Source organism: Amyelois transitella, chromosome 16, assembly GCF_032362555.1.
Source record: "Amyelois transitella isolate CPQ chromosome 16, ilAmyTran1.1, whole genome shotgun sequence".
NCBI classification, from domain to species: Eukaryota; Metazoa; Arthropoda; class Insecta; order Lepidoptera; family Pyralidae; genus Amyelois; species Amyelois transitella.
The window spans coordinates 2,446,463-2,472,360 of NC_083519.1; the positions used below are offsets into that span (position 1 = coordinate 2,446,463).

At 35.8% G+C, this 25,898-nt stretch overlaps 1 protein-coding gene across 1 annotated transcript; it reads right to left on the reverse strand.

The window, feature by feature from the left end:
* Nucleotides 1-2,722: 2,722 nt before the first annotated feature.
* On the reverse strand, nt 2,723-21,896 carry LOC106143317 (importin-11). Its single transcript, XM_013345368.2, has 19 exons — nt 21,646-21,896; nt 18,572-18,733; nt 18,065-18,285; nt 17,005-17,164; nt 16,406-16,652; nt 15,489-15,655; nt 14,886-15,000; nt 14,407-14,588; nt 13,528-13,710; nt 12,831-12,930; nt 12,116-12,324; nt 10,585-10,782; nt 9,464-9,656; nt 8,703-8,955; nt 7,278-7,439; nt 6,650-6,714; nt 5,883-6,012; nt 5,145-5,325; nt 2,723-4,103 (listed from the first exon to the last, which is right to left on the reverse strand). The coding sequence occupies exons 2-19, from the start codon at nt 18,704-18,706 to the stop codon at nt 3,999-4,001; spliced, it is 3,006 nt and encodes a 1,001-aa protein (XP_013200822.1). The 5' UTR covers nt 18,707-18,733; nt 21,646-21,896; the 3' UTR covers nt 2,723-3,998.
* Between the last annotated feature and the right edge of the window lie 4,002 nt (nt 21,897-25,898).

The following is a 25,898-nucleotide window of genomic DNA, read 5'->3' on the forward strand; positions in this document are numbered from 1 at the left end:
ATGATCAATCATAAAGTAAATAAGTTTAGTGTTTTGTTTGTTCTTTTCGAAAAAACATGCACAGATTTTTTAAAAAGGTCAATGTATCAATCTCAGGAAATAAAATTGTTACCATAGATTTTATCGTATTTTTTTCGATGGCAATTTTCGCGATTGTTCCTTTATATTTGTCCCTGTTTCTTACCGGAGCTTCGCTTCCCAGGGGATAGTTAAAAGTAGGTACCTATGTTATATAATCCTTAGTCTAGTTTGTATCAGTGGCACATTTCATCAAATTCGGTCGGTTACAAAAAAAAACATAAACCTCTCGTATAAATAAAACGAATATTCACCAAAAATATTTTTATTTCAACATCTTCCATATATGACTTACGAACTACATTTTAATGAAATAGTATTGCAAACTTTTCGTATACAATCACCAATATAAACACACCTCAGAATCACACTTTAATTTTTAATAGTTTTTCTATGGACTCTCTTTATTTAAAAAGTTACAAGTTATAAAGTTACAAGTAACAACCACCCCAAACTTAGGAAATAATATACTTACTTAAAAACATACATTTCATAAACACGCTATTGATCTAAAAATTTAGTATCAATTGAGCTAAAAAAATATTTTAAAATTTAGTTGAAACGTGTTACAATCATAATTATTACCTATATATTTAAAGGTCCACTTTCGTTTATTAAAAAAAAGTAAGACCATAGTTAAAAAATATTACAGAATTAAAGTGTCAATTCTGCCACACTGTACAAAATGGCACACCCAAAATCACCCATTAAGCGTAGTATTTTTATTAATTATATGTAATTAATCAATTTTATTATGTTTTAGTTCTACTCGTTTATAATATATGTATATATTTTTTTTGTATTTTACACATTTATAATATTATTTTTTTTCTAAAAAAAATGTTACACTTTCACCCACTGCCTTCTTTAAATCTAGTCGTAAGAGAAATACTTTAAATTAGGCATAGGTACTTCTAATTATACATTTTATTTTACTAAAAACTCCAATCGAAATATAAGTACATATTCCGTAATTTTTTAGCAAAACGTTCTCAACAAAAATATTTTTTTAATGATATCTTTATTATATTGATTTCTTTGTATTTCTGTTGCACATATAATAAACTAGAGGCCGCCGGCGACTTCGTCCGCATGGAAACCCTATCTATCCCGCGGGAACTCCGGGATAATTCTGGGTCTTCAGCTACCTACATACCAAATTTCATCGTAATCGGTTCAGTAGTTTTTGCGTGAAAGAGTAACAAACATCCATACTGACATACTCGTTATCTGTAATAACTTTCGCATTTATAATATAAGTAGGATAACAGAGACATAAAGTTAAGGCGTTGTCACAATTTGGAATCCATATTGCGTTTAGGTTACACATCCAGTTGCCTAAATGTACAGGTTTCCTCGCGATGTTATCCTCACCGTAAAAGCATCGAGATTCCTATTTATATATCTAATTATTTTATTAATATCAATATTTTAAAAAATTGTGTTGTTCAAGCAACTGAGACAATGATTGATTGTCCTTAATTATTATAATTTCTACAGATTAAGACCGCGCCACAGTTGGGCAAAGACTAAAATATACGCTTATGATCATTTTCACATTTTTAATTATTTCTTTTTATTAAATGTGAAATGGATCTCAATAATTTATCACTAGGTATAATTAAATTTACATGGTAATACAATTTATTTATTTTTATTAATATTGGATAATCGAATAGGTAGTATTTATTAAAATTCAATGTTATTTTACATAGGAAACTGGTAACTGTTTTATACTAAATATATAACCACATTATGGGGCGTCACGTGCGATATTTTTAGATCAAAATTTAAAATCATGGTCTTTAATAAAAAAAAACTTAATAAGTAAGAAAGATTTTTTTTATTGTAGCAGAAAATATAAACTAACTTAAAATTCATTCTAAATTTGGTTTGATGCTGAAGATTCAAGATTAGGTTTTTCTTATTTTTTTTGTTTGTATTACTTAAAATGTGTTACTTACTCGACAAAAAATAACCTTAATCTAATTCATATGCAAATAAGGCAGACGAAATTCACACCTCACATTGGTTACACAATCACACAAACATTGCTTATCTTATGAATTTTCAATTTGTACCTAAATATCTGTAGTTTTTATGTATCGTAGGTATATGTTTTATGATGCAAAAAGAACTAAGATAACTTATCTATATTTTATCAATTAACCAAACAGCTGAATGTGGCCTACCAATATTTTCAAGACTGTTGGCTCTGTCTACCCCGCAACAGGTATTTAGAACTAAGACAATGCAGCTTCCGATCATAAGTACTGTTTGGTAAATGAGACTGGAGAACCAACTGTGAACCGAAGTAACAAGGTTCGTACCAAATGGAACGATGTAGTCTCTGCCTACCCCTCCGAGAAAGAGGAGTGATATTTTATAACATCTCTACGTATGTTATGTAAGCCTACACTAACCTATTAATGCCATTGTCAGCTGAAAATGTAGTTTAGGTGATAAATGTCGTGGTCTAGTGGTTAAACGTCATTTGATGAAACGTCGCCTTTCGATTCCGCTAAAAATGTCCAAACCGAACAAAAATGTCGGCACGTCAAAATAAACAGATATTAATAGGATTGTCTTCTTTATTACAATGCATTAAGCTTAAAATAAGAAATAGGTATAAAAGAAACAAAAATTAAATTAATTAACCTCTTATATTATAAGATATAATCAATCGCATAGCTAATTAACTGCAGTCATATATAGACAGTATACACATGCAATTCAAAATGTACAAATATAAACAAAGTTTAATTAATCTGCTTTCGAAGAGTTCAGAATAATTGAACCTCCTATTTTGTGGTCGGTTAAAATTAATACTTTTAATAGACAGAATACAAGAAAAAAAACAGAACAAAATAAAATACAATATTCACAACTAGAATTAAATAAAAATTGATCAACACACCATCTAGCGGCCAAAATCGGAATTAATACATAAATGGTGATAAAATGTTACTTCCATAACACATACTATATCTTAAATGAGGACGACAAGCAAGTTATATAAAATTAAAAATTTACAAAAATTTTACAATTAGAAAGAAATTAATGTATTTACCGGCCGTAAAATGGGAAATTAATTCTGACAACAGTTAGTTCAATATGTAGCCACTAGTGGCGCTTATTTCAATCACACTAGCGCCACTATGAATTAAAACAAAATTAGGCCTCACAGATTAAAATACAGCTTTTCTATTTAAAAAATATTTAATTGTTGGTGATGTCAATAAAGAAAATTAAGAATTCATTCCACGTTTGGCAGTTTTATTGTTCAATCTTATTCAGTCTAGCTACAAAAGGCTCATACGCATATAATTCTAAATACATAATATAAGACTTTATAATTTGTAAGTACAGTCCAGTTCGTAGGTTCTGAAATAAAAGCAAACAATCTTAAACGTCTTTTTTATAATTAATTTACAGACATAAGATAAAACGAAATGAAATAAAAGATGTAGAATTAAGTATTATTATTTAAAAAGATATATTAAAATTGTGAGCCTTTATTTTAGTACCTTAAAGAAATGGACTAAATAATGGCAAATGACTCGTTACAACTGATCATTGCAACAAAATAACGTTTATAAATCGCAATCAAGTCTTGAGTATTATATCACAGCATTTACATTACTGCGCACAACATTACATGCAATGCAAGAATACAAAACATCATTCTGTTTCAAGTGCAATAAAGCATTTATAAAGTCTTACATTATCTAGAATTCACTCTTATTCATTCGACCTGAATGCAAACGAAACTTTTTGACACATACCACTTAGTACTGCCGCAAAAAAAAATGTGACACAGATAATAAAAAAAAACTAAAAAATTCATTCCGAATTGAAATCATTTATAATTTAAACGTGTTTCCGAACGCGTCGAAAGCGAATTTGTGTCAAAACTAGATTCAAAGCGGTATGTATTCTCTAATTTGCTGTAACGTCTCGTGGTCTGTCGCTTGTATGAGACGGTCGAACGTTTCTGCGCCGACTTGTCCTTTTAGTGTCTCCAACTGAAATAAAGATTTTACATTAATTTCCACAATGATCTTTCATATGTGTGTGGTGGGTAGAGAGGCGTATGTGTATTTGAAATGATACAAATTGGTGTTAAATTAGTCCTTGTCTGATTAATACATTTACATGACGACCCTGTCAGAATTTCAAATCAGGTAATGACCCTATTGAAAACGGTCAATCTTTCAATCGTGGTTAATAGAACTTTTTGTCATAATACTCATAAATGGTACACAGTAAATTTGTGACATTACAAACAGTAATTTGACTTTGGCATGTGTGTTTGATCTCCCCTCTTCCCTCTCCACAGCCCCACCAATGTCAATGACCTTAGCGGGTTGGGCAGCAGCCAATAATCTCTGTCTTGACTCTTGTGGCCGTTCGCCCACCACTATTATAGACATCCCCCTCTCCCCCCATACATAATTTTTACAGTGTGTACATATTTTATTTTATTTTTATTTATTTGACGAAATACAATTAGTTCTACATTCATTCATGTTTTTTTTTAATGTAGACAATGTTCATTCGTCCACGATGTAGTTTTAAGAGATCTATATTTGTAAATTATTTTGTAATTTGTTCCGCCGCTTGTTCTACACATGCGCTTCGGAAGCGGTAGTAGTTATAATTTGATTTAAGTGATGTGACGTCACTTAGTGATACCTTGTATCCAATTTTGAAAATAAATCTATTCTATTCTACAGAGAGTGAGAGTGCCGTGTGTTTCCCGGCACCAATACAAAAAAGAATAGGACCACTCCATCTCTTCCCATAGATGTCGTAAAAGGCGACTAAGGGATAGGCTTACAAACTTGGGATTCTTTTTTAGGCGATGGGCAAGCAACCTGTCACTATTTGAATCTCAATTCTATCATTAAGCCAAATAGCTGAACGTGGCCATTCAGTCCTTTCAAGACTGTTGGCTCTGTCTACCCTGCAAGGGATATAGACGTGAACATATGTATGTATGTATTCTACAGAGATCGCTAGCCCATAGTAAGCACACTCGCACAATGTCAACAACAGAATGTCACCTGATGATGCACAACAGCTCGCAGGTCGATGACCCTGGCGGGATGCGCGGCCGCCAGCCTCCTCCTCCGCAGCTCGTGCGGCGTGTTGCAGTCCCCGCCCCGCGCGTCCCCCCAGCGCGCGGCGCCCCCGCGGCCCTCCAGCGGGGAAGGGGGGCGGGAGCCCGGGGGGGCCACTAGTCCGCTAGAAGACAAATTAGAGTATTATTAATTATTATTCAATTAAAATTTCTGGAGCACAAGTTATATTATATATGACATATTGGAATGGCGTGGGGTTTCAGGTATTTAGAGTAGAATCATTCCCATGGATTATAGTAAAAGGCGATTAAAAGGCGCACCCTGAGATCCTCTCCAAATCATCGCTCTTGAATTTTTTTCGAGTCAATTCCATTGAATCAACGACTAAACAACTTTGACAGGACTACGTGAAAAGACCGCGAATCTTTTTTTTTAATAAATAAATGGTATTCGATTTTTAAAATCAAGGAGTTTTCAATTAAAAAGATTTTATTATGACAGGAACAGTGGAAATATTCCATTCTTTAAACATTCAGCTCTCATAACCGGGACGTACGCTAGTGGGATGATATAGAATGATTTAATTTTATAACAAATATAATATATTTGTCAATAATGTTTTCTCAATAACGATAACTCCGTCATTGTACTTATAATTCCAGTTACTGTATTGTATTATATTATTTTTTTATGAAATGAGTTTAAAAACAAACAACTCACTCGACATGAGCACCATTGTCTTCAGTCTTCATGACGTCATTCAGCACTTCAGTCAAATTCAGTAGTATCGCCGGGAACCGCTCGAGAACTGTCGCGTTCTGTGTCGTCAATAGAGCGGCCAATCCTAGACCTGCAAATAAATATATAATTAAGTTATATATATATATACTAGCTGTCCCGACAAACGTTGTTTTGGCATATAAATAAGTTTTAAGTAATTTCTAATTAACAAAATATGTTAAGAGTGGACAAGTAAGCAGTTAAAATAGATGTTAGCTGATTCTCACACCTACTCAATATGCTCACAAAATTTCATGAGTATCGGTCGAGCCGTTTCGGAGGAGTACGGGAACAAACATTGTGACACGAGTATGTTACATATAAGATTCATTGCATGATGAATTTTGGAAAATATGGAAATGCCGTGTGGTCTTAAGAATAGAAACCACTCCATCTCATTCCCATGGATGTCGTAAATGACGACTAAGGGATAGGTTTATTAACTTTGGATTCTTCTTTTGGGCGATGGACTAGCAACCTGTCACTATTTTAATCTCAATCCTATCATTAAGCCAAACAGCTGAACGCGGTGATAGGCCATGTTTCTGGAGTGATAGGCTCTGTCTACCCCGCAAGATATATGGACGTGACTTTATTTATATATGTAAAGAAGGAAAATAATCGCTTTTATGGGGGCCACACGTGTAATAAATCTAAAATAATGTTTCATTACTGACACTTTCAATTTTAAAAAATCATAAACTCACCTACTACCTTCCACCTTTCCACCTGTGTAACCAGGTTCATGTTTTCAGTCCATACTTGAAGTAACCTAAAAAAAATGTTTAAATTTTTATTAGGAAATGTATTTTAAATCTTACACAGAACGTTTATTAAGAATGCCTTAGATCGCTATAAAAAGATTATACAGCTATTCGTACAATATTAACAAAAAAAATATTTTGAAACTTATTTTACGAACTTCCATGATAAATTCAATTATATCATTAAGCTAAACAGCTGAACGTGGCCTATCAGTCTTTCCAAGACTGTTGGCTTTGTCTACCCCGCAAGGGATATAGACGTGATTATATATATGTTTTCTACCTATGCTATCAAATTTCGACAGAATGTATGTTTATATTGTTATATATTGTAGGAAGTATAGTTATTAGTTATTTATTCCTACAGAAGAAAGAAGGAGAAAAGAGGAGAAAATAATCAGTTTAAAATAATTATATTATGAACATAAAAATTGAGAAGCTTTTACAATAAAAATTATTTTTGACATATATCACTAACAAACAACATCGTGGCAACCGTTGCTATGGCGTATACCATGAAGGTTGCCTACATATATTGTTTTTACAATAAATAAATATGAAAGAAACATACCTATTTAGTACTTTCCCTGGATCATGGTCGTATTCAGTTAGTGAGGCGGCCGCCTCTTGCACCGCTTTGTAGAATAGATCCGAAGATAGCAATATCACTCTTGAAACCAGTGACAGCTGCACTGATAGGACCAAAGGCAGATCATCTCCTTCTAGCAGACAACTATTGGACAAAGAGAAAATACATCAATCAATTGTTATAAAACTCTATGGTTGTTTAAAAACGCTTGACAGACATTATGGGAAACTGCTTTTATTGAAGCAAGCTTTGGATAAAATAACTTGAGTAAATGCAGCCTTAATCTATACTAATATTATAAAGCTGAAGAGTTTGTTTTGTTTGTTTGTTTGTTTAAACGCGCTAATCTCAGAAACTACTGAACCGATTTAAATAATTCTTTCACTGTTAGATAGTCTATTTATCGAGGAAGGCTATAGGCTACATTTTATCCCGGATTTCCTACGGGAAACGTGAACAATGAAGGTGAAAGTTGAATGAGTCGGCCATCTGCGAGCTTTCCACGCGAACGCTGCGCAAACCAACAAAGATATAGTAAAACAATGTACTAAAGATGTGAAGTACTCATTTTTTGTCACGTCAAAAAAGTCAGCGAGAGCATATATCTATCTCTTAAGGTTTACTTACAATAACCACTTTTATGTTCATTTTTTAAGATTATTTTTTCATTATAAACATAAGTTATTTTGAAACCAATTTTCTTTAATTCAGTATAAATCCTTATCCAAATAATTATGTTTATTACTTTCGGCTTCTCTATATGTAGACTAAAATTGCCATTTACAGTATATATCTATCAGACGAATAGGTTTTGAGATATAGTCGTTATAAGCAATTTGCAGCGAAACATTTAATACGGCGAACCAGCGTTCTTTCTAATACGCATGACCGCCTGACCGCCCCCCCCCCCCCCCCCCTTACCCCGCATCTTTCGATTGCCCTTATTACTATTTTAAAGTAAAGTCTCAGCCTGTAAGATCCCACTACTGGGCAAAGGCCTCTCATCTCACTATACGGTCTCCGTTCCGTCACGGGTAATGATGTGTGCCAAGTCGTCGCCAAGTCGCATAACAATTAGCAGCTATAATTGATAAAGCCGAGGAGGATGTTTGCAAAAATAAATATGATGCCAAAAATAACTATTCCACGCGGACGAAGTCGCGGGCACGGCTAGTATGAAATAACTTAGGTAAAGGTAGCGTTTGAATCGCCACATTAGTGACAACAGAATTATTCGATTACTTTGACCAAAAAACAAAATTTCATTCACATTAACATTTCGAATATAAAAAAAAAAGATTGCTGAGTAAGAATAATTTAAAAATACATTTAACTCATTGTATAACTCACACTGTGATCACACCCTCTATTCTCATACTTTAATTATAGAATAAAAAAATGACTTACTGTATAACTCTTATGAGAATAGGCCATATAACTTTGACGCCTAAGAACGCGTTCCTCTCCGGGAACGTGACGCTCATGCAAATCTCCGCCATTTTCAATACGGTGATCACACCCTCTATTCTCATATCACTCAACATGTCTTCTAACAACGCCATACATTTCCCGCCAGCGCCTGTCAGGAACTCCTCGGGACATAACAGTGTGTACGCTTGCATTATGTATACGACTATTCGGAGATGCTCTGTTGATTGTTCTGTGGACAAAGTGATACTAATTTAAAGTGAGAATTCGAATAGAGAATAAAATATTGTTGGGCTTAGAAACAGAATAACAGTTACTTGAAAAAAATGAAAACTTTAAGTGATATTGTTTTGGTTGAGGTGCGTTAAAATTTGTTGGTACGCCATCTTGGTACATCCGCCATTTTGGATTCAGTACGACATCATTAGCGCAACAAAAAACATACAAACATACAGTCACGTGTATATTCCTTGCGGCGTAAACAGAGCCAACAGATTCCCTTAGTTGCAATTTACGACATCCATTGGTAAGCACATCTTACCTATGAATGTCGTAAATTGCAAGTGCAAGAGTGGTCCTTTTCTAAAATGCCAAAAACCACCCGGTGCAATAAAATATCAACAAATTTTACAAAAAACCAGACAACCATGTTCAATCTGGAAAATTTTGGTGAAAAATATAGCCTCTGTCTACCCTACCGAGAAAGAGATGTGGTGTTTTGTATGTATGTAAATACCAACCTAATATAGGACACAGATTCTCAGCCAGCGTCAATGTAGGCGGGTCGGGAGCCTGCGAGGTCTCCAATATGGCTAGCCACAGTTCCAATGCGTCTTCTAATAAATACACATGTGCTGGTTCAGACAAGCGAGTGGATTCGTTCACAACGCTCACAATCCAAGGCCGAACGTTCGGCGAGCATTCGCCTATTGCCTGAAAAACAAAGATTTTTCAAATAAAGTTTTGTCTCGATTATGTTGAGAGGGGAGAAGATACAAAATAACTTGTATCCACCATATTCGAGGAAGTAGCCATCTTGAATTTTGGGTGACCGTTGTCTATTGATGTAATTTTTCAATTTGTGAGTCAAACTTTTATAATTTAGAGTCAGCCGTCTTGGTTTTTTGATAATGTTGTATGTCGGTGTAATTTTTAAAAGATTGACACACAATCTCTGACTTTCAATACCATACATACGTATTAACACACACACGCTTTTGAACTAATCAAAAAAACCTGACTTAAAAATTGATAAAATGTTACTATTTAACTAGTATTCTTATAGTCGAAATCTTGAATAGCTATACATTGAGCAGGTGAACTATTACAAACAAAGCGACCGCTGGCGGCATGTCATAACTAGCGACGTGTTGTTGTTCCAAAATTAAATGTGTCAAATAGTTAATCGGACTGAAAGTTTTGTTTTAAAATTGGAAGAACATGGCTTACAAACTTGGTATTCTTTTTTTAGGCGATGTGCTAGCGACCTGTCACTATTTGAATCTCAATTCTATCTTAAAGCCAAATAGCTGAACATGGCCTATCGTAGTCTTTTCAAGACTGTTGGCTCCGTCTACCCCACAGGGGATATAGACATGACCATATATATATATATGTGTGTGGGAGAAGTTTTGTTTTTTGTTTTATTTAAATCCTTTTTGTTAGCTGACCTCTTACTTATTTTTACGTTGGTAACATTAAGAGATAGAATAGTGAGTCTGTGGTACGATTAAAGACGTTATAAGATGTGTTTTTAAGAAGTCCAATAAAATAAGAAGATTTACGATATAATTCCGCACTGTTTTACTTTCATTCCCACACATATATATATATAGATGTAGAAGAACACAATAACGTATACCTTGAGCAGGTGCACGGTAGCGGACAAGACGGCCGCGCGCAGCATGTTGTGTCCGGCGGCGTGCTGCCACAGCTGCGGCAGGTGCGCGCACAGCGCGCCCGCGCCGCCGCCGCGCGCCACGTGCGCGCCGCACCGCTCCATCACGTACGACACCACGTGGAGGACGTGCATTTTCGTATCGCACTCTTCCGATTCCACCTTTGAATTAAGTTTGTGTATATTATTAGCTATACTATGTTATATTATAAAGGAATAATAGCGGGATTCCACCTGTGAATTAAGTTTGTGTGTATATCATTACGACACCACGTGGAGGACGTGCATTTTCGTATCGCACTCTTCCGATTCCACCTTTGAATTAAGTTTGTGTATATTATTAGCTATACTATGTTATATTATTAAGGAATAATAGCGGGATTCCACCTGTGAATTAAGTTTATGTGTATTATCATTATCGATACTATGTAATATTATTAAGGAATAATAGCGGGATTCCACCTGTGAATTAAGTTTGTGTATATTATTAGCTATACTATGTTATATTATTAAGGAATAATAGCGGGATTCCACCTGTGAATTAAGTTTGTGTGTATTATCATTATCTATATACTATGTAATATTATTAAGGAATAATAGCGGGATTCCACCTGTGAATTAAGTTTGTGTATATCATTATCTATACTATGTAATATTATAAAGGAATAAAAGCGATGGAAGTATGCAGAGATCGTGGCAAGTGGAAAGAGGTAGTGTCTGCCTACCCGTACGGGAAAGAGGCGTGATTTTATGTATAGTATGTATGTATATTATAAAGCTGAAGAGTTTGTTTGTTTGTTTGTTTTGTTTGAATGCGCTAATATCAGGAACTACTGGTTCGTATTGAAAAGATTTGACCATTTATCGAGGAACGCTTTAAGCTATATAACATCACGCTGTAACTTTTAGGAGCGGAGAAATAATGAAATGTGTAAAAAAAAACACACGCGAAGTCGCGGGCACAGCTAGTATGTAATATAAAGGTAGGTATGACAAAACTGTATCTTTGAAATGTTCCAAACCCGTGAATGCCAACACTCTCTCTCTGTCCCTCATGTTCGTAATATATTTTTTTTATTAATAAACTACTTATGATTAGGTTTGGCCCGATTTAGGGTAAATTACACTGAAATAGTGAAGAACGGAGTCTACTGGTTGTAATATAATAGAATATTACTTAAAATTAAATTAGCAATTTAAAAAAAAAACCCGCCACAAATGTGTTACGTTACGTTACACAATCTTTACGTGGCCTTTCAATATTTTGAAGACTATTGGCTCTGCCTAACCCGCAAAACATAAATACGTGATAATATATCATGTTAACTAAATCTTAAGATACCTAGTACATATTAAGTAATATTTTTAAATCAACACGTCCCGTTGGGGCAAATAGTTGAAAATAAATACTTAAATAATCATCTCTACCTACACCATATAAAAAGCAGCTTCAAAATTTTGAAAAAGCCGCTTCAAAATTTTTCATACTACTTACCAATAATTCGTAAAGCGCTGCAATCGCGTGCGGAGCGTATGGTGCGAATTGTTCCACATCGAAATTGAAGTCGTCTATTGTGCTTCTGAGCGCTTCGGCGGCTGCTAATTTCACAGCCGGATCTTCATCGGGTTGTGTTAAAGGTTCGATGAGCGCTTCATACATCGCCGGTCTGAGTGATTGCGATGCGCGTACGCCGCACCAGATACCTGTAATTTGTATTTATATATTATAATAACAATGACAGTTCGGTAGTTAGTAAACACATACCCGTTCTATGGTAAAATGGACTCACTCATTCACTAATTCGTTCATTATCTTATTTTAACTTTATGCACGTAAAATGTAAAAACCTTAAAATAAATCTACTGCCGCAGTTGTGACAGAAAGATCAAATCCAAACGCGACAATGCTTATTCGCACAGAGAAACTTGGCCTGCAGACGTTATGTTTCTCTGCAGGATACTGTACCACTTATTTATTTACGTGTTACGCACACTAGTTAGATTGCAAACCGATGATCTCACTGCGAGGGAAAAGATCGAAAAGAAACCTACATAGTGTAACTCGAAGACGGGAACAACTTTGAGTTATTCTATAACTTCTTTTGAATCGTAAATCAATCATTAAAATACCCTTGATTTTTGGGGAAATAACGCAACACGGATAAAACTATAGAAGGGGGAGAAAGATAAGAGTGAAAATAGGAACTCACCAATAAGTTGACAAACTCTTCTCCTTATTATTCTGTAGTTATTATGTTTCATTTTCAATTCTTGGCTTAGCACATTTGTAAACCATTCGTCAAAATCCACCTGTAAAAAATAAAACAATTTCATGTAAATATTAATCACAAGAAGTGCATAAAAGCGCACACGCATATCATGAATTTATTAATAGTCGCATCCTCGCCGATCTGGAGAGGAGCCCGGAGTATGCCTTTGACCATGGATCATGGATAGGGTGAGACAGACAACACGAAGCTTTTGACCTCCGCAACCTTTGCATGGGGAACCTAAGCAGGTTTCTCACGATGTTTTATTATTCACAAATTTATTAACAGTACTTATTCAAAATTTAATATTTCTATCTCTCTCTCTCTCTTTCCGCTAAAAATGCTTTGAAGAAAGTTTGAAATAAATCAAAGCTTTCATCAAAGCATTTTTAGGAAATGTGATTTAAAGGGGTGTATTGCTGACATCAGACCGCTACCATTTTGGTAAAATTTATATTCATAATATTTTTACACTTCTGTAAACAAAAAACCTAACCTTCATGCATGAAGAGAGTTACGAATATGGCTGATATGAAAGTAGTTTACTGGGATCGTGGCAAATGGAACTCTAGTCTCTGCCTACCACACCGAGAATGAGGCATGTGTAATGTACGTTCAAAAACAAAAAAAAACTCACATCGTCATAGAGATCAAACGCTGCCAACCTGACGGCATTATAAATGGCGTCCTTTTTCAAAATGGCGGGCAGGTCGTCGGGCGTGATTGGCCGTTGCTGAAGCGATGCCAAAAGCCGGACCAATTCCGGCGCTAGTACGTTGCGGAATTGGAACAATTCAAGGAATAAGGCTTCAGTGCATGGCTGTAAAAAAAAAATTTTAATACCTATATTTATTTATTTAAACTTTATTTTACAAACAATGTTGATACAATGGGCGGACTTAATACTGAATGCATTTTCTAACAGGTATATGTTATGTAGGTAAAACACTTTATTGCACCATAAAAGTAAAACATAAAATAAAATCACAAGTGACACAGATGGTACAAAGGCGGTCTTATCGCTAATGCTATCTCTTCCAGTCAACCTTTGGGTGGAAGGAAACCAGACAGAACATTGGCATACAATACATATAAATTGATATAAATACATTAACTACACGGTAATTACATATATTGAAGAAAAGGTAGCCTCTTTTGACACATGTGCCACACTGTATTCTAAAACAAAAGTCTTTTTTTCTTACATACATACATACAATCACGTCTATATACCTTGCGGGGTAGACAGAGCCAACAGTCCCGAAAAGACTGAATGACCATGTTCAGCTGCTCGGCTTGATGATGGAATTGAGATCCAAATAGTGACAGGTTGCTAGCCCATCGCCTAAAAAAAGAATCGCAATTTTATAAGCCTATCCCTTAGTCGCTTTTTACGACATCCATGGGAAAGAGATGGAGTGGTCCTATTCTTTTTGTTTTGGTGCCGGGAACCATACGGCACTGCCGGGAACAACACGGCACACTTTTTTTTCTTTTCTAAAATTAATAGACTTACCCTGAGACTATATTTCCAAGACTCGCCAGCCTCGTCAATAGCGAAGCTCTCGGGCTCCGCGTCCCACAGCGCCAAGTCATCGGACGTCAGCAGGAAGTAATGCGTCACAAGATGGCGGCACATGTGGCACACTGTGTTCTGATCTAACACCTCCATTTTTACTTGGTGGGCTTGTAGGGTCACTGTGAATTGAATAGGAATACATACATACATACATAAAATCACACCTCTTCCCCGAAGGGGTAGGCAGAGACTACATCTTTCCACTTGCCACAATCTCTGCATACTTCCTTCGCTTCATCCACATTCATAACTCTTTTCATGCAAGCTCGGCGGTCGGCGATCGTGGCAAGTGGAAAGATGTAGAATCCAGCTAATCTTAGCCTATCAAAACTTTTGTTCTGTCCACTCCGTAAGACATATTAGACGCGACATACATATGTATGTATGATAGTATATATGATATATTTTTAACTTACATGGCTCAGAAATCTGATCGACTCCCTTGGGCAGCTTATATTCAACACATTGCAATATTCCTTTCACGATATTCAAGCATTGAATCGTAAACCTTTCGTAGATTAACGACATGCCCTGAAAAAATAATAAGAAAATTTATAGGTACTCTGTATAGAACATATATTAGGTCGGAAGCAATTATAAGAAATTGATAATAATTATATAAAAAACAATAGGACCACTTTATCTCTTTCCCGTGGACGTCGTAAAAGGCGACTAAGGGATAGGCTTATAAATTTGGGATTTTTATTTTAGGTGATGGTGTAGCAACCTGTCACTATTTAAATCTGAAGCCATCCATATGATCACGTATTTATCCCTTACGGAGTAGACAGAGCCAACAGTCTTGAAAAGACTGATAGGCCACGTCCAGCTGTTTGGCTTAATGATAGAATTGAGATTCAAATAGTGACGGGTTGCTAGCCCATCGTCTAAAAAGGCATACTGAACTGAACGTGGTCTTTCAGTCTGTTAGCTCTGTCCACCCGGCATATGTATATAATAATGATAATGTTAAGTAAATCTTAATTTATGTTACAACTCATACTCATAGAAACCTTTACCTGTTCTGTAAAACAGTAAAAGAGCGCGAATTCTAAAGAAGGCCGGATTAGAGGCACGTATGAAAATGGATGGAAACACAACACTCCCAGGGCCACTTTGGTCAGATGTATTATGAACTTCTCGCATAGTTCTAACGGGTATATGCCTCGTCCTTTTAGTAATTTACCTGGAAATATATATAAGAAAAAAGGTTAATTTCCTTCACCTGTATTATTTACTAGCGACCCGCCCCGCCTTCGGACGGATAGAATTTATACATATAATTCTGAATCAATCTATCTATAAAAAAAACTGCATCAAAATCCATTGTGTAGTTTCAAAGATACAGACATACATACGGATGCGGGAAGCGACTTTGCTTTATACTATGTAGTGATAAACAGTTGGTATAATAATTAGGCGAAACTTTAAAATCAGTTTCATTTCCAAAACCTAATTCCTAACTGAAGCATTTTCCATTGTTAGTTGAAATATTGCTAGTTTTTTTCTTAATGCTCAACATGATGATATTATAAGACGGCTATTTTACGAAGTCACTATATGAAATAACATAAAGATAATATGTATGTGTCTAATATACCCGTCTCATACGTTTTTGTTTGTTTTTTTTTATTTATTTATTTTTGTTCTCAGTATATTATGTGCTTGTAATCAAAAATTAACATTAAATCTATCTATAACATGCACTGACGTCCCGCTCTGACTTCGCACTGATAGCATTTATTTATACATATAAACCTTCTTCTTGAATTCCACTCTATCCATTAAAAAATATGGCATCAAAATCTGTAGTTTTAAAGGTTTAAACACACATACTCACATACAGACATAGAGACAGACAGACGCGGGAAGCGAATTTGCTTTATACTATATAAAGATACACACCCAGACCTAAAAATTAAAAAAAAAAACTCACGGCACTCCAAGCTGGTCTTGGCCCTATCGTACACCACATTCAAAAACGCAACGGCGTCTTGGCTTTCATTGGCTTTCTTGAATCCAAATACGGTCAATTTCCTCAGTATACGAAGACACAGAAGCGCTTTCTCCAAATGTTCGGTTATGAGCCCAGTTGCGGCGCCCTCTTGGATGTGACGCAGGAACAACTCTGTGTTCTCGTGCCATAAGTTTAGTATGAATGCGTACACTGAGTGGGTTAATTCCTGGAAATGATTAAGGTTTTATTGTAAGTACTTATTAATTGTGGTATTTTTGATGTACAGTAAAAATTTGAACACGCTGGAATGGAATAACAATTTATATAAAGAGAAAATTATATAATAATTTAATATTATAATGACAAACCTATAAAACACGAATAATAACATACTAATACTTACTTGCATCAATCTTGCAATACTAACTACTACTACTAATACTAACTTCATAATTACTTGCATGAAGAGAGTTATGAATGAGGAAAGTGATTGTATTGTATTGAAAAAATTTAGCCTCTGCCTACACCTCTGGAAAATAGACATGATTTAATGTATCTATGTATAAGATGATTCTCACTTGGAATGTCCTCCTGTCTCCGATCAGCCTCTTTGAAGCCAACGCTTTCACGACGTGATGGAAGATCAGCAATGACCTGTGCTGGACTAGTGGTTGAGGCGCCTTCAAAGCGCACACCAAGTCAGGTACTAAACTAGGCCAATTGGTGGGGCAATCAAACCTGAAATAGATAATAACATATTGTATTTTTACGGCCTCTGTGGCGCAGCGGTAGTGCGCTTGTCTGTGTCACCGGAGGTCGAATCCTGGTCAGGGCATGATAAGGAAAGAACTTTATCTGATCGGCCTAGGTCTTGGATGTTAATCTATGTAAGTATTTATTCTAAAATATAGTATCGTTGAGTTAGTATCTTGTAACACAAGTTTGGAACTTACTTCGAGGCTAACTTAATCTGTGTTATTTATTTATTTAACACAGGTTTTTACACAAATCAACTCCTTTCTGACCTCTGCAATCTTTGCAGGTAAAGCTAACCCATTGGATCCATGGTTGCACACCCAGTTGCCTGAATACGCAGGTTTCCTCACAGTATTTTCCCTCACTGTAAAAGCATCGGTTAGTATTCAAACTAATTTACATAACTTCGAAAATAGTCATTGGTACTTGGCCTAGGTGGGATTTGAACCTGTGCCTTGCTGTGCATCACGCATATATGAACAATATGAACACAACATGACAAACAACACAGCTTGCAGGAGGTGAGTTATGAGTGTGGATGAAGCGAAGGAAATATGCAGAGATCGTGGCAAGTGGAAAGAGGTAGTCTCTGCCTACCCCTCCAGGAAAGAGGCGTGATTTTATGTATGTATGTATGAACACAACCTCTTGATTTTTTAATTAGTTCCAAATTATTATTACCAATACATTGATCATTTGATCTGACACCTTGGAAGCGGCAGTAAACTTAGTTTTTAAGTAATTTATTTGACGTCAACCAATTTTGTTAAACCATACGACAATTATTAAGCGATATAATAGTATCCTATAATAATGAATAAAAATTTTGAATTTTGATTTCTTAAACAAAAAAAAAATAAAACTAATAAATAAATAACATACCTAGCTATTTTAGAAATTAAAACTGCCTGTTGCGTAGCAATCTGAGCTACTGGTTCGCCTAGTATGTTAGTTGTTAGGAGTCCCTGTCTGAGTTTCATTTTCTCCTCTTCGGTGATTGCGTTCGGCGCGTTACGCCTCCAATAACGATCGACACCATTTTTGAAACACATCACGGCCAACCAGCGGACGTTCACGTCGATAGAGTGATTTGAAAGTACATCCTGAAATATGATATGAAATTAATTAACCTTTACAAAACGAAATATTACCTTTACAAAACGAAATATTATCTGGGCCCACAGCACAAAAGGCAGATTATGAACCATTGTTTATAAGAGCTTGGTTTAGCTCCTAGACGTATATTTACTCTTTTATATGGATTGCATAGAGGATTAAATAGCTAACAAGTATTATATTATAAAATCTTAAAAATGTTTATTCTTAAAGTCAGATAAAACACCATGTGGCCATTTTGAATTCAAGACATCAAGATAATAAATTGCTCACCAAAAGTACAGAATAAAAGCCGGGCTCTATTTCCCATTCCTGTAGTTTCTTCTCCGCTGGCTTCAACACTTCTGTATCCTGACTAGTGGCCCGGTTCAGGGTCTCCAGAACCATCGCATAGATGTTCGGATCCATGATGCCTGAATATATTATTCACCTGGTCTGCAACACAAGAATTAATTTGGGATCATTATTTAAGTATCGCTATTAAACAACTCCACGCAAAAAAGAGAGTGAGACAGTAGACCAATTGCCAATACTGGGTCCTCGAGAAAGTAGATTATTAAACGAGATTGGATTCCTTCATGGAACAAGTCGGCTAATACAATAAATTGTGTACATTACACAACAAAGATATTACAAACAAACATATCATGTATAATTTTCATTATGTTATTCCTGTATGTTTTCATATAAATTTACAAACTAAAACAAATAAAAAAACCATCTGACACACTTTACTGAAGAGTGATAAATAATAAATTTTTGTTAATTAAAGGTCACATTCAATTATATAGCTAAATGATGTACTACATAATAATACTTATGTACTTATACATCACTACATAGTATAAAACAAAGTCGCCCATTTTGTCTGTAGTCCCTTCGTATGCATAAAACTTTAAAACTACGCAACGGATTTTGATGCGGTTTTCACTAATAGAAAGAGTATTTTCTCCGACAGGTTTTTATATATAATTAAAATACATTGAAACTATATTAGCTGAGTTATAGCGATTTATGTCCAAGAAGTCAGAAAAAAAATCTAATTGAAAATTGCATTTGTGCGTGCGCCGCTTATACCGTTGGATACAAGTAAGAACAATGTATAGCAAAAACATTGGTCTTTATTAGTTCTACAAAAAAGTCCGTGATAACATATATCCAGCTTTTTTATTTAAGTCACAAAAACTACTTTTCTGTATTAAAAAAACATTTAATTCGTTGGGTGATGTTTAACTGGTGATATAACCAATAATACATATATCCTTATCAAAATAAGTAAGTTCATCATCACGAGCATTTAATTTAGATTATTTTTGCAGTTTACAGTGTGTTATTTAGACATATCCCTAACATCCCTAACATTTTAATATTTTAAACGCGGTTAAGGGAAAGAGAAGTTATTATGAATTGAAAATTAGTATCCAATATGTGTTGGTGCGTTGACTGTATTTGTCGAAGTAGCGGGATACACGCAAACGAAGTTGCGCGGGTCAGCTAGTATACATATACTTCAATAAATTTTACAATAAGCATGGGAAAAATGCAGCTGGCCCAATTATGATTTCTTTTTCATCAGGCCATTCATTCATGATATGTTTATAAATGTATGTTTGTATGAAGTTTATAAAGGTCTTTCTGGAAAAGACGATGAAAATACAAACCAATGAGATCACTAATTACAAAATTCACAATAAAGTTATTATGTATTCAAACATAATGTAAAAGTAACTCTATACCTCTTTGAGGATTGTTGGAAGTGCAACTATTTCACCAAATTTATTTCACATGATCTGCTACATATATATATATTTTAAATACAAAATTGAGAGACAAGATAAGGAACAGTCTAATAAGGGAAAATTGTGATGTGAAAGAAGATATAGTGGCAAGAATAGAAAAGGGAATGCTTAAATGAATTGGTTGTTTGACATGTTGAGAGGATGAATGAAAGCAGATTAGCTAAACAAATATATAAAGCAAGTGTGAACCGGATGGTTGGTATTTGATCAAAGTACGTTACCTAGGTACTTGGAATAAAATCCAACCATCCCATTCACACTACCTTTGTAGCTGCAGTGCAGTTTGTTACTGCGTCTTCTGCACTGACACCTTAGTTTTAAGTAATTTATTTGATGTCAATCAATGTTGTGAAACCAAAAGATTTGTCAATTTTAAGCAATATGATAGTATCCTATAATAATGAATAAAAATTTTTGATTTGAATTTGAATTTTTATATTTGCTTAGTCAAGGTAGATTATTCCTACTGTACTTTAATTGTTACTAACACTATGGATTGCAGAATCTGAAATAAAGAATAAATATTATATTTAACTGGATATTTAACCTGGAAATTAAAGGCAATCTCTATTTTTCTCCAGGGATGAGTAACCGAAACTGACGAACTTGCATGAAGAGAGTTATGAATGTGGACAAAGGGAAAGAAGTATGCAGGGATTGTGGCAAGTGGAAAATTGTGGCGTCTGCCTACCCCTCTGGGAAAATTATGTGATTTATGTATGTATGTGCAAAAAGAAAGTTTGTATTATCTGTTTTTTCTTTCCCTAACGACAGTCCTTAAAAAAAAAAGAATTGTGCTGGTGGGATTTTCAATAAATCAATAGAAGATACGCTAAAGCTAATATTACGGAAATATGGACATAAAATAATACAAATTATCTCTCATTTAGAATCTAATGAAAGTTTATTAACTTCCTAGGAACAGTATAAACATGCGGTTCTTGTTATTTTCTGATGACATATACATTATGTAACACAATTTCACAGATAAAATTAAGTTAAGAATGCTAATTAAAATATCCCTACCAATCTTTCATGCAAATTTAAAAGACAAAAAAATTCTAAATTGAAAAGTAAACACATGTTTTTAATAACACCTCCATGAAATTAAGTAGGTTATTTTGTATTAACTTATATGATAATTATATATGTTATAAAAATTCCTTGGATATCTAGTCATTAGTACTATCGAGATATTTTTTTCAATCAATATATCTATTCAACTGCAGTGCTCATAGTTAAAATTATACTGTACTAAACAAAATCACATGCACTGGTTTGTATTGATAAATATTGTACTTCTTACAATCCAATAATATGTTTAGAATAAATGAGAGGACAAAATTACCACTACCTACAGAAAGACAATGTAAGGGGCACAAAATCCGAGTTTTCAGTAACATCGTCATTGATAATGTAAACACCGGCTGATCTTTGATATAAAAAACAGCGACACTTTTAATTTTATACAACCGATGAAGATTATACCACGTTATTATAAAGATAACACTGGTATATAGTCAACTGTATAGTATAATAAAAACTTACGTTTTATCTCCAAAATGCTAGGTGCGTAACCTAACCTATATTTACGTAGGACGGCGTAGGTATCCTACGACATATTATTCAGTTTCACAATTCACGATATCCATCAAAATGGGAAGCACTGATGCGAAGTAAGAATTAAAAATCAATGTAAGCCTTCTATCTGCATCATTACGGGATAAAGATCTAAAAACACCACGACATGACATGAAAATTGAATTGAAATTGAATGAACTTTGCTGGCTATCCTGCGGCTAAAAACCTACATAGCATTCAATGTCAAATCACTCTGCCTTAGCCTGTCAAATCAAACTGACATTGACTTTTTTTTAATTGACAGCCCACTTGAGTGTTGATTTCGTTATCTTTTTTACACAACCATTTTGCCGGCGCGGTAGAAAATCGGCACGGGGCGTAAGGGAGAAAGTATCCCCATACTTTCTCTCTTACGCCGTGCCGATGGTCTACTCTCCCGTCCCGCCATCTTCCGAATTTTTGGGCAAAGCAGGTCCTGACGTGAGTTCAATATTTTCAACCATATATTATCTATGATATTTTATTTGTTTATAAATATTACATACAATTGTTTATAATTAAACAGAAAAGTATTAATAATAAATATACCTAATTAAATAATTTAAACTAATATTAATTATTTTATAATAATAATAAAAAAAAAACTATTCTAAATTACAAGCTAAATACATTATTGTTTAAATTTGGACCCCTAGGAAGGGTTCCCATCACGCAGGCAGCATTCCCGCGCTGTATTGCAATAGCAATACGCTGCGCAAGAAAGCTGCCCGCGCGAGGGTCTCCTGTTGCCTCCCTCAGGCGTTTGCTGAGCGCCTTGTGGAGCTCCCGCGCGCCCTTGCCCCAAGGACCAAGTGTCTCGACACCAAACGGTACGAACTCGTACTGGGTGCCAAGACAACTGTATTTATTGGTCTTGAAGCGCTCCCGGGCGTCCGCCGCCGCACCAGCCTGTTTACTGGTCGCAGGGAGGTAGGACGCCGCCAGCGTATCTGCGCAAGTGGCGTCCCAGACCAGCGCGCGACCCATGCGCCAGGGTATCAATGACATCCCGTCGGGGCGCCTGCCATCGTCTCGCACGATCTGCGGCTCAAGGGCCACGGGGACGTCGGCGCTGACAAGCGCCCGTCTCAGGATGTCATTGAGAGCAGCATGGCGGGATTGGCGGCCGGCACCCGAGGAGCAGGCAAGACCATGGTGACCTAGGCGATCAACAGAAACCCCACAAGAGGCACAGCTGTGGTCCACACAGACTTCAGCCCCGACTCTGAGACCGACAGCCACGCGAAGAGTTAGGGGATTTAGGAAAGTTCCTAAAGCAGGAGATGGATAGGCATGAAGCCAATGTCCGGACTCTGGTCTGGACACGGCTAATAGTCTAGCCCTATCTCTGCTAAAGGAATTTTCCAAAAGAGAACTGAAAATAAAATTAGATGAAATGGAATCCCAGGCCCTTTGGCTTTGTAGCTTGGAGGGAAGATTTGGACTCGGTCCGGTTAGCCAGGCATTTGTGGCCTCATCCAAGCACGCAATCTCGTAGTTTGTAGTCGCAGGGACCTTAAGAATATTACCTACGAGATTAGATGTGCTGTGGATAGAGGACAAGAAAGCCGGCAGGGCTACACAAGAAATTTTTCGGATTCCTAAGCCTCCATTCCTAATTGGAAGGGAGGCTTGGGTCCATGCCTCTTCGCCAAAACTTATGTTGAGTATTAATTCAATTTTATTTTTTAAAAGTTGATCAATAGGTTGGACCAAAGTGGGGTATTTCCAAATAGGGCAACAACGGAGCAGGTAAGTTAATTTTGGTATGAATAAACAGAATTTTAGAACGAATAACGCAGAGTGACTGCTAATTTTGGTGAGGCGGTCCGAATAGTCAGTGAATTTTGAAATTGATTTACTAAGAAGGGAAGGTATGGCCTCATCAAATATCGGTGAACCAAGTAGGTAGAGACTATCTTTTGTCAAAATTTTAATATTAGGGGCTATGTTATTAAAATTTTGAATAATTTGAGATGCCAAAGATGTATTTAAAGTTTCAGAAATATATAATTCACATTTATCAAAATTTAATTCCAGACCAATATTAGAGAACTTGTTTTTTATATCAATTAAATCTTTCAAAACTGTTTTAAAGTCTCCACCTAGGGTTCCGTCATCAAGGTACCATACGTTTAATTTTGAATTTAAACCGTGAATTATTGAGTTAATTGCCAAACTGAAAATAGCTGGACCGAGGGGATCACCCTGCTGACAACCCGTGGCCGAATCAATCTCATTATATTTGTGTACTAATTTTGAAGGAGTATGGTAGCATTGTAGTAAAAAGTTGTACAATTCCGGAACATGCAATTTAATTTCATTCAGCAAGGTATCCCTGTTGACCGAATTAAAGGCGTTTTTGACATCTAGTTTTAAAAGAACTTCGCACATATTGGAATGAGTAAAGGTGCGCACGGCATGCACTGCAGCTTCACACCCTCCACGTGTGCCGAAACCAACCTGTACAGGCTCAAAAAGATTTTGTAATTTATGGCGAGTGAGCCGAACGCACACTTTAGCAGCTAACCGTCTGAACGTAGACCCTACAGCAATGGGGCGTATACCACCGTCCTTTTTGGTCAGGGCAATAAGATTCGCCCCATAGATCACCGCTGACACGTCCTGACAGACATCTCCCAGCAGCATAAGATTAATTAGATTGGTAATGCTTGTTAGGACATTATTACCCGCTACTCCAGTGCCGTAACTGGTCAAATCTATCAAATGCTGCGGGGAGATACCGTCAAGGCCAGACGCCGATCCTTTGGGAAATGAGGCAAGGGCTTCTTTTACGTCTTTCTCAGAAGCATGAAGACAAGCGGAAGAATCTGTTGGAGGGTCTACAAACAGAGGAGTGGAAGGACCTGGGGGGTGTTTGGATAGAAGCGCAGCTGAGGTCTCTGGTGTATCTGGTGCAATTTTGTCGTTAGAAAACAACAGACGGGTAGCACCTCTAAGATCCCCGTCGTGTATTTTTTGTTCAACTTTTTTCGAGATATCATTACTATATGTTGTGGTGATCTTGAACTTTTGATTTGACGGAAGATTTTGTGAGGCAATATTATTTTTTATTTTTCTCGTAAGAGTGAGATTGTCATTGTTTTCAGAAACGTGTAAAATTTTAAATGAAAATGTAAGAAGTTTCTGCCACGACTCTAGATTGTTTGAATTAACGCAGGTGTTTATGATTTCCGATAGAGCGTCGGCTACGGGGGCTCTCGCACCCCGGGGCACTCGTTTGATGATTGGTGTGTTATGTTTGAGTTGGCATAGAAGGGTCTGTAGGGGAACTGTATTATCTGAGGGTGTGTTGCTACAATTGGCAGAATAAGGTAATGGAGTGGATTGGATAATACGTACTTGATGGATGCGGGACTGATGAATATGTAAACCTCTTAGTGTTGTGAAAGTTCTAGCACAGACACAACACTGCATGGGGGGACAGCAGGCGCAGTTCAGGAAAGAGGTAATAAAATTACAAAGTATAAAAAGACTCAATAAAAAAGAAAACTAAATCCTACTAATATTAGGCGTAAATGCGAAAGTTTGTGAGTACATCAGAAAAAATAGAAAATCGAAAATCCTTGGATGACATTGAACTTGCTGGCGTGCATACATGATCTAGGTATTTTTCCTTGAAACAACAATTATGTGAGCACTATAATATGTAAGTTATTAATAAAACTTTGTATTTCCAAAGGTAAATCCAATCCAAATCAAAATCCAGGTAAATAGCGGCTGACAATAGTTATAATCAATATGTCGGTACGGACTTCGGAAATTTCTTTCATTGGGCTTCCTCGGTGGTAATCAATTGAAAATTTTATAATATATTCTTGGCTGTGCTCAATTCACTATAATTTTATCTTTTAGCTGTAAATTCAGAACAATAAAGGAAAATAATTTTAGGATAATGTATATGACATGTTATGACAGACATGTCGTAAACAAATTTATTATCTACGTACTTATAAAGGAGATGGCCCAAAACTGTCCTAGGAACGTATACGTGTCAATAACTCCATAATTGTAGACTATTGATTAAGTAGTAAGTGTCCGTCCACAAACAAGCATGAGTATTGAAGAGTTATATAGTATAACGAAGGAGCGATATTAGTATAACGAATTTATATAATTTTTTTGGGGCAAAAAGTCCCGAGAAAGTACAAATTAAAGCA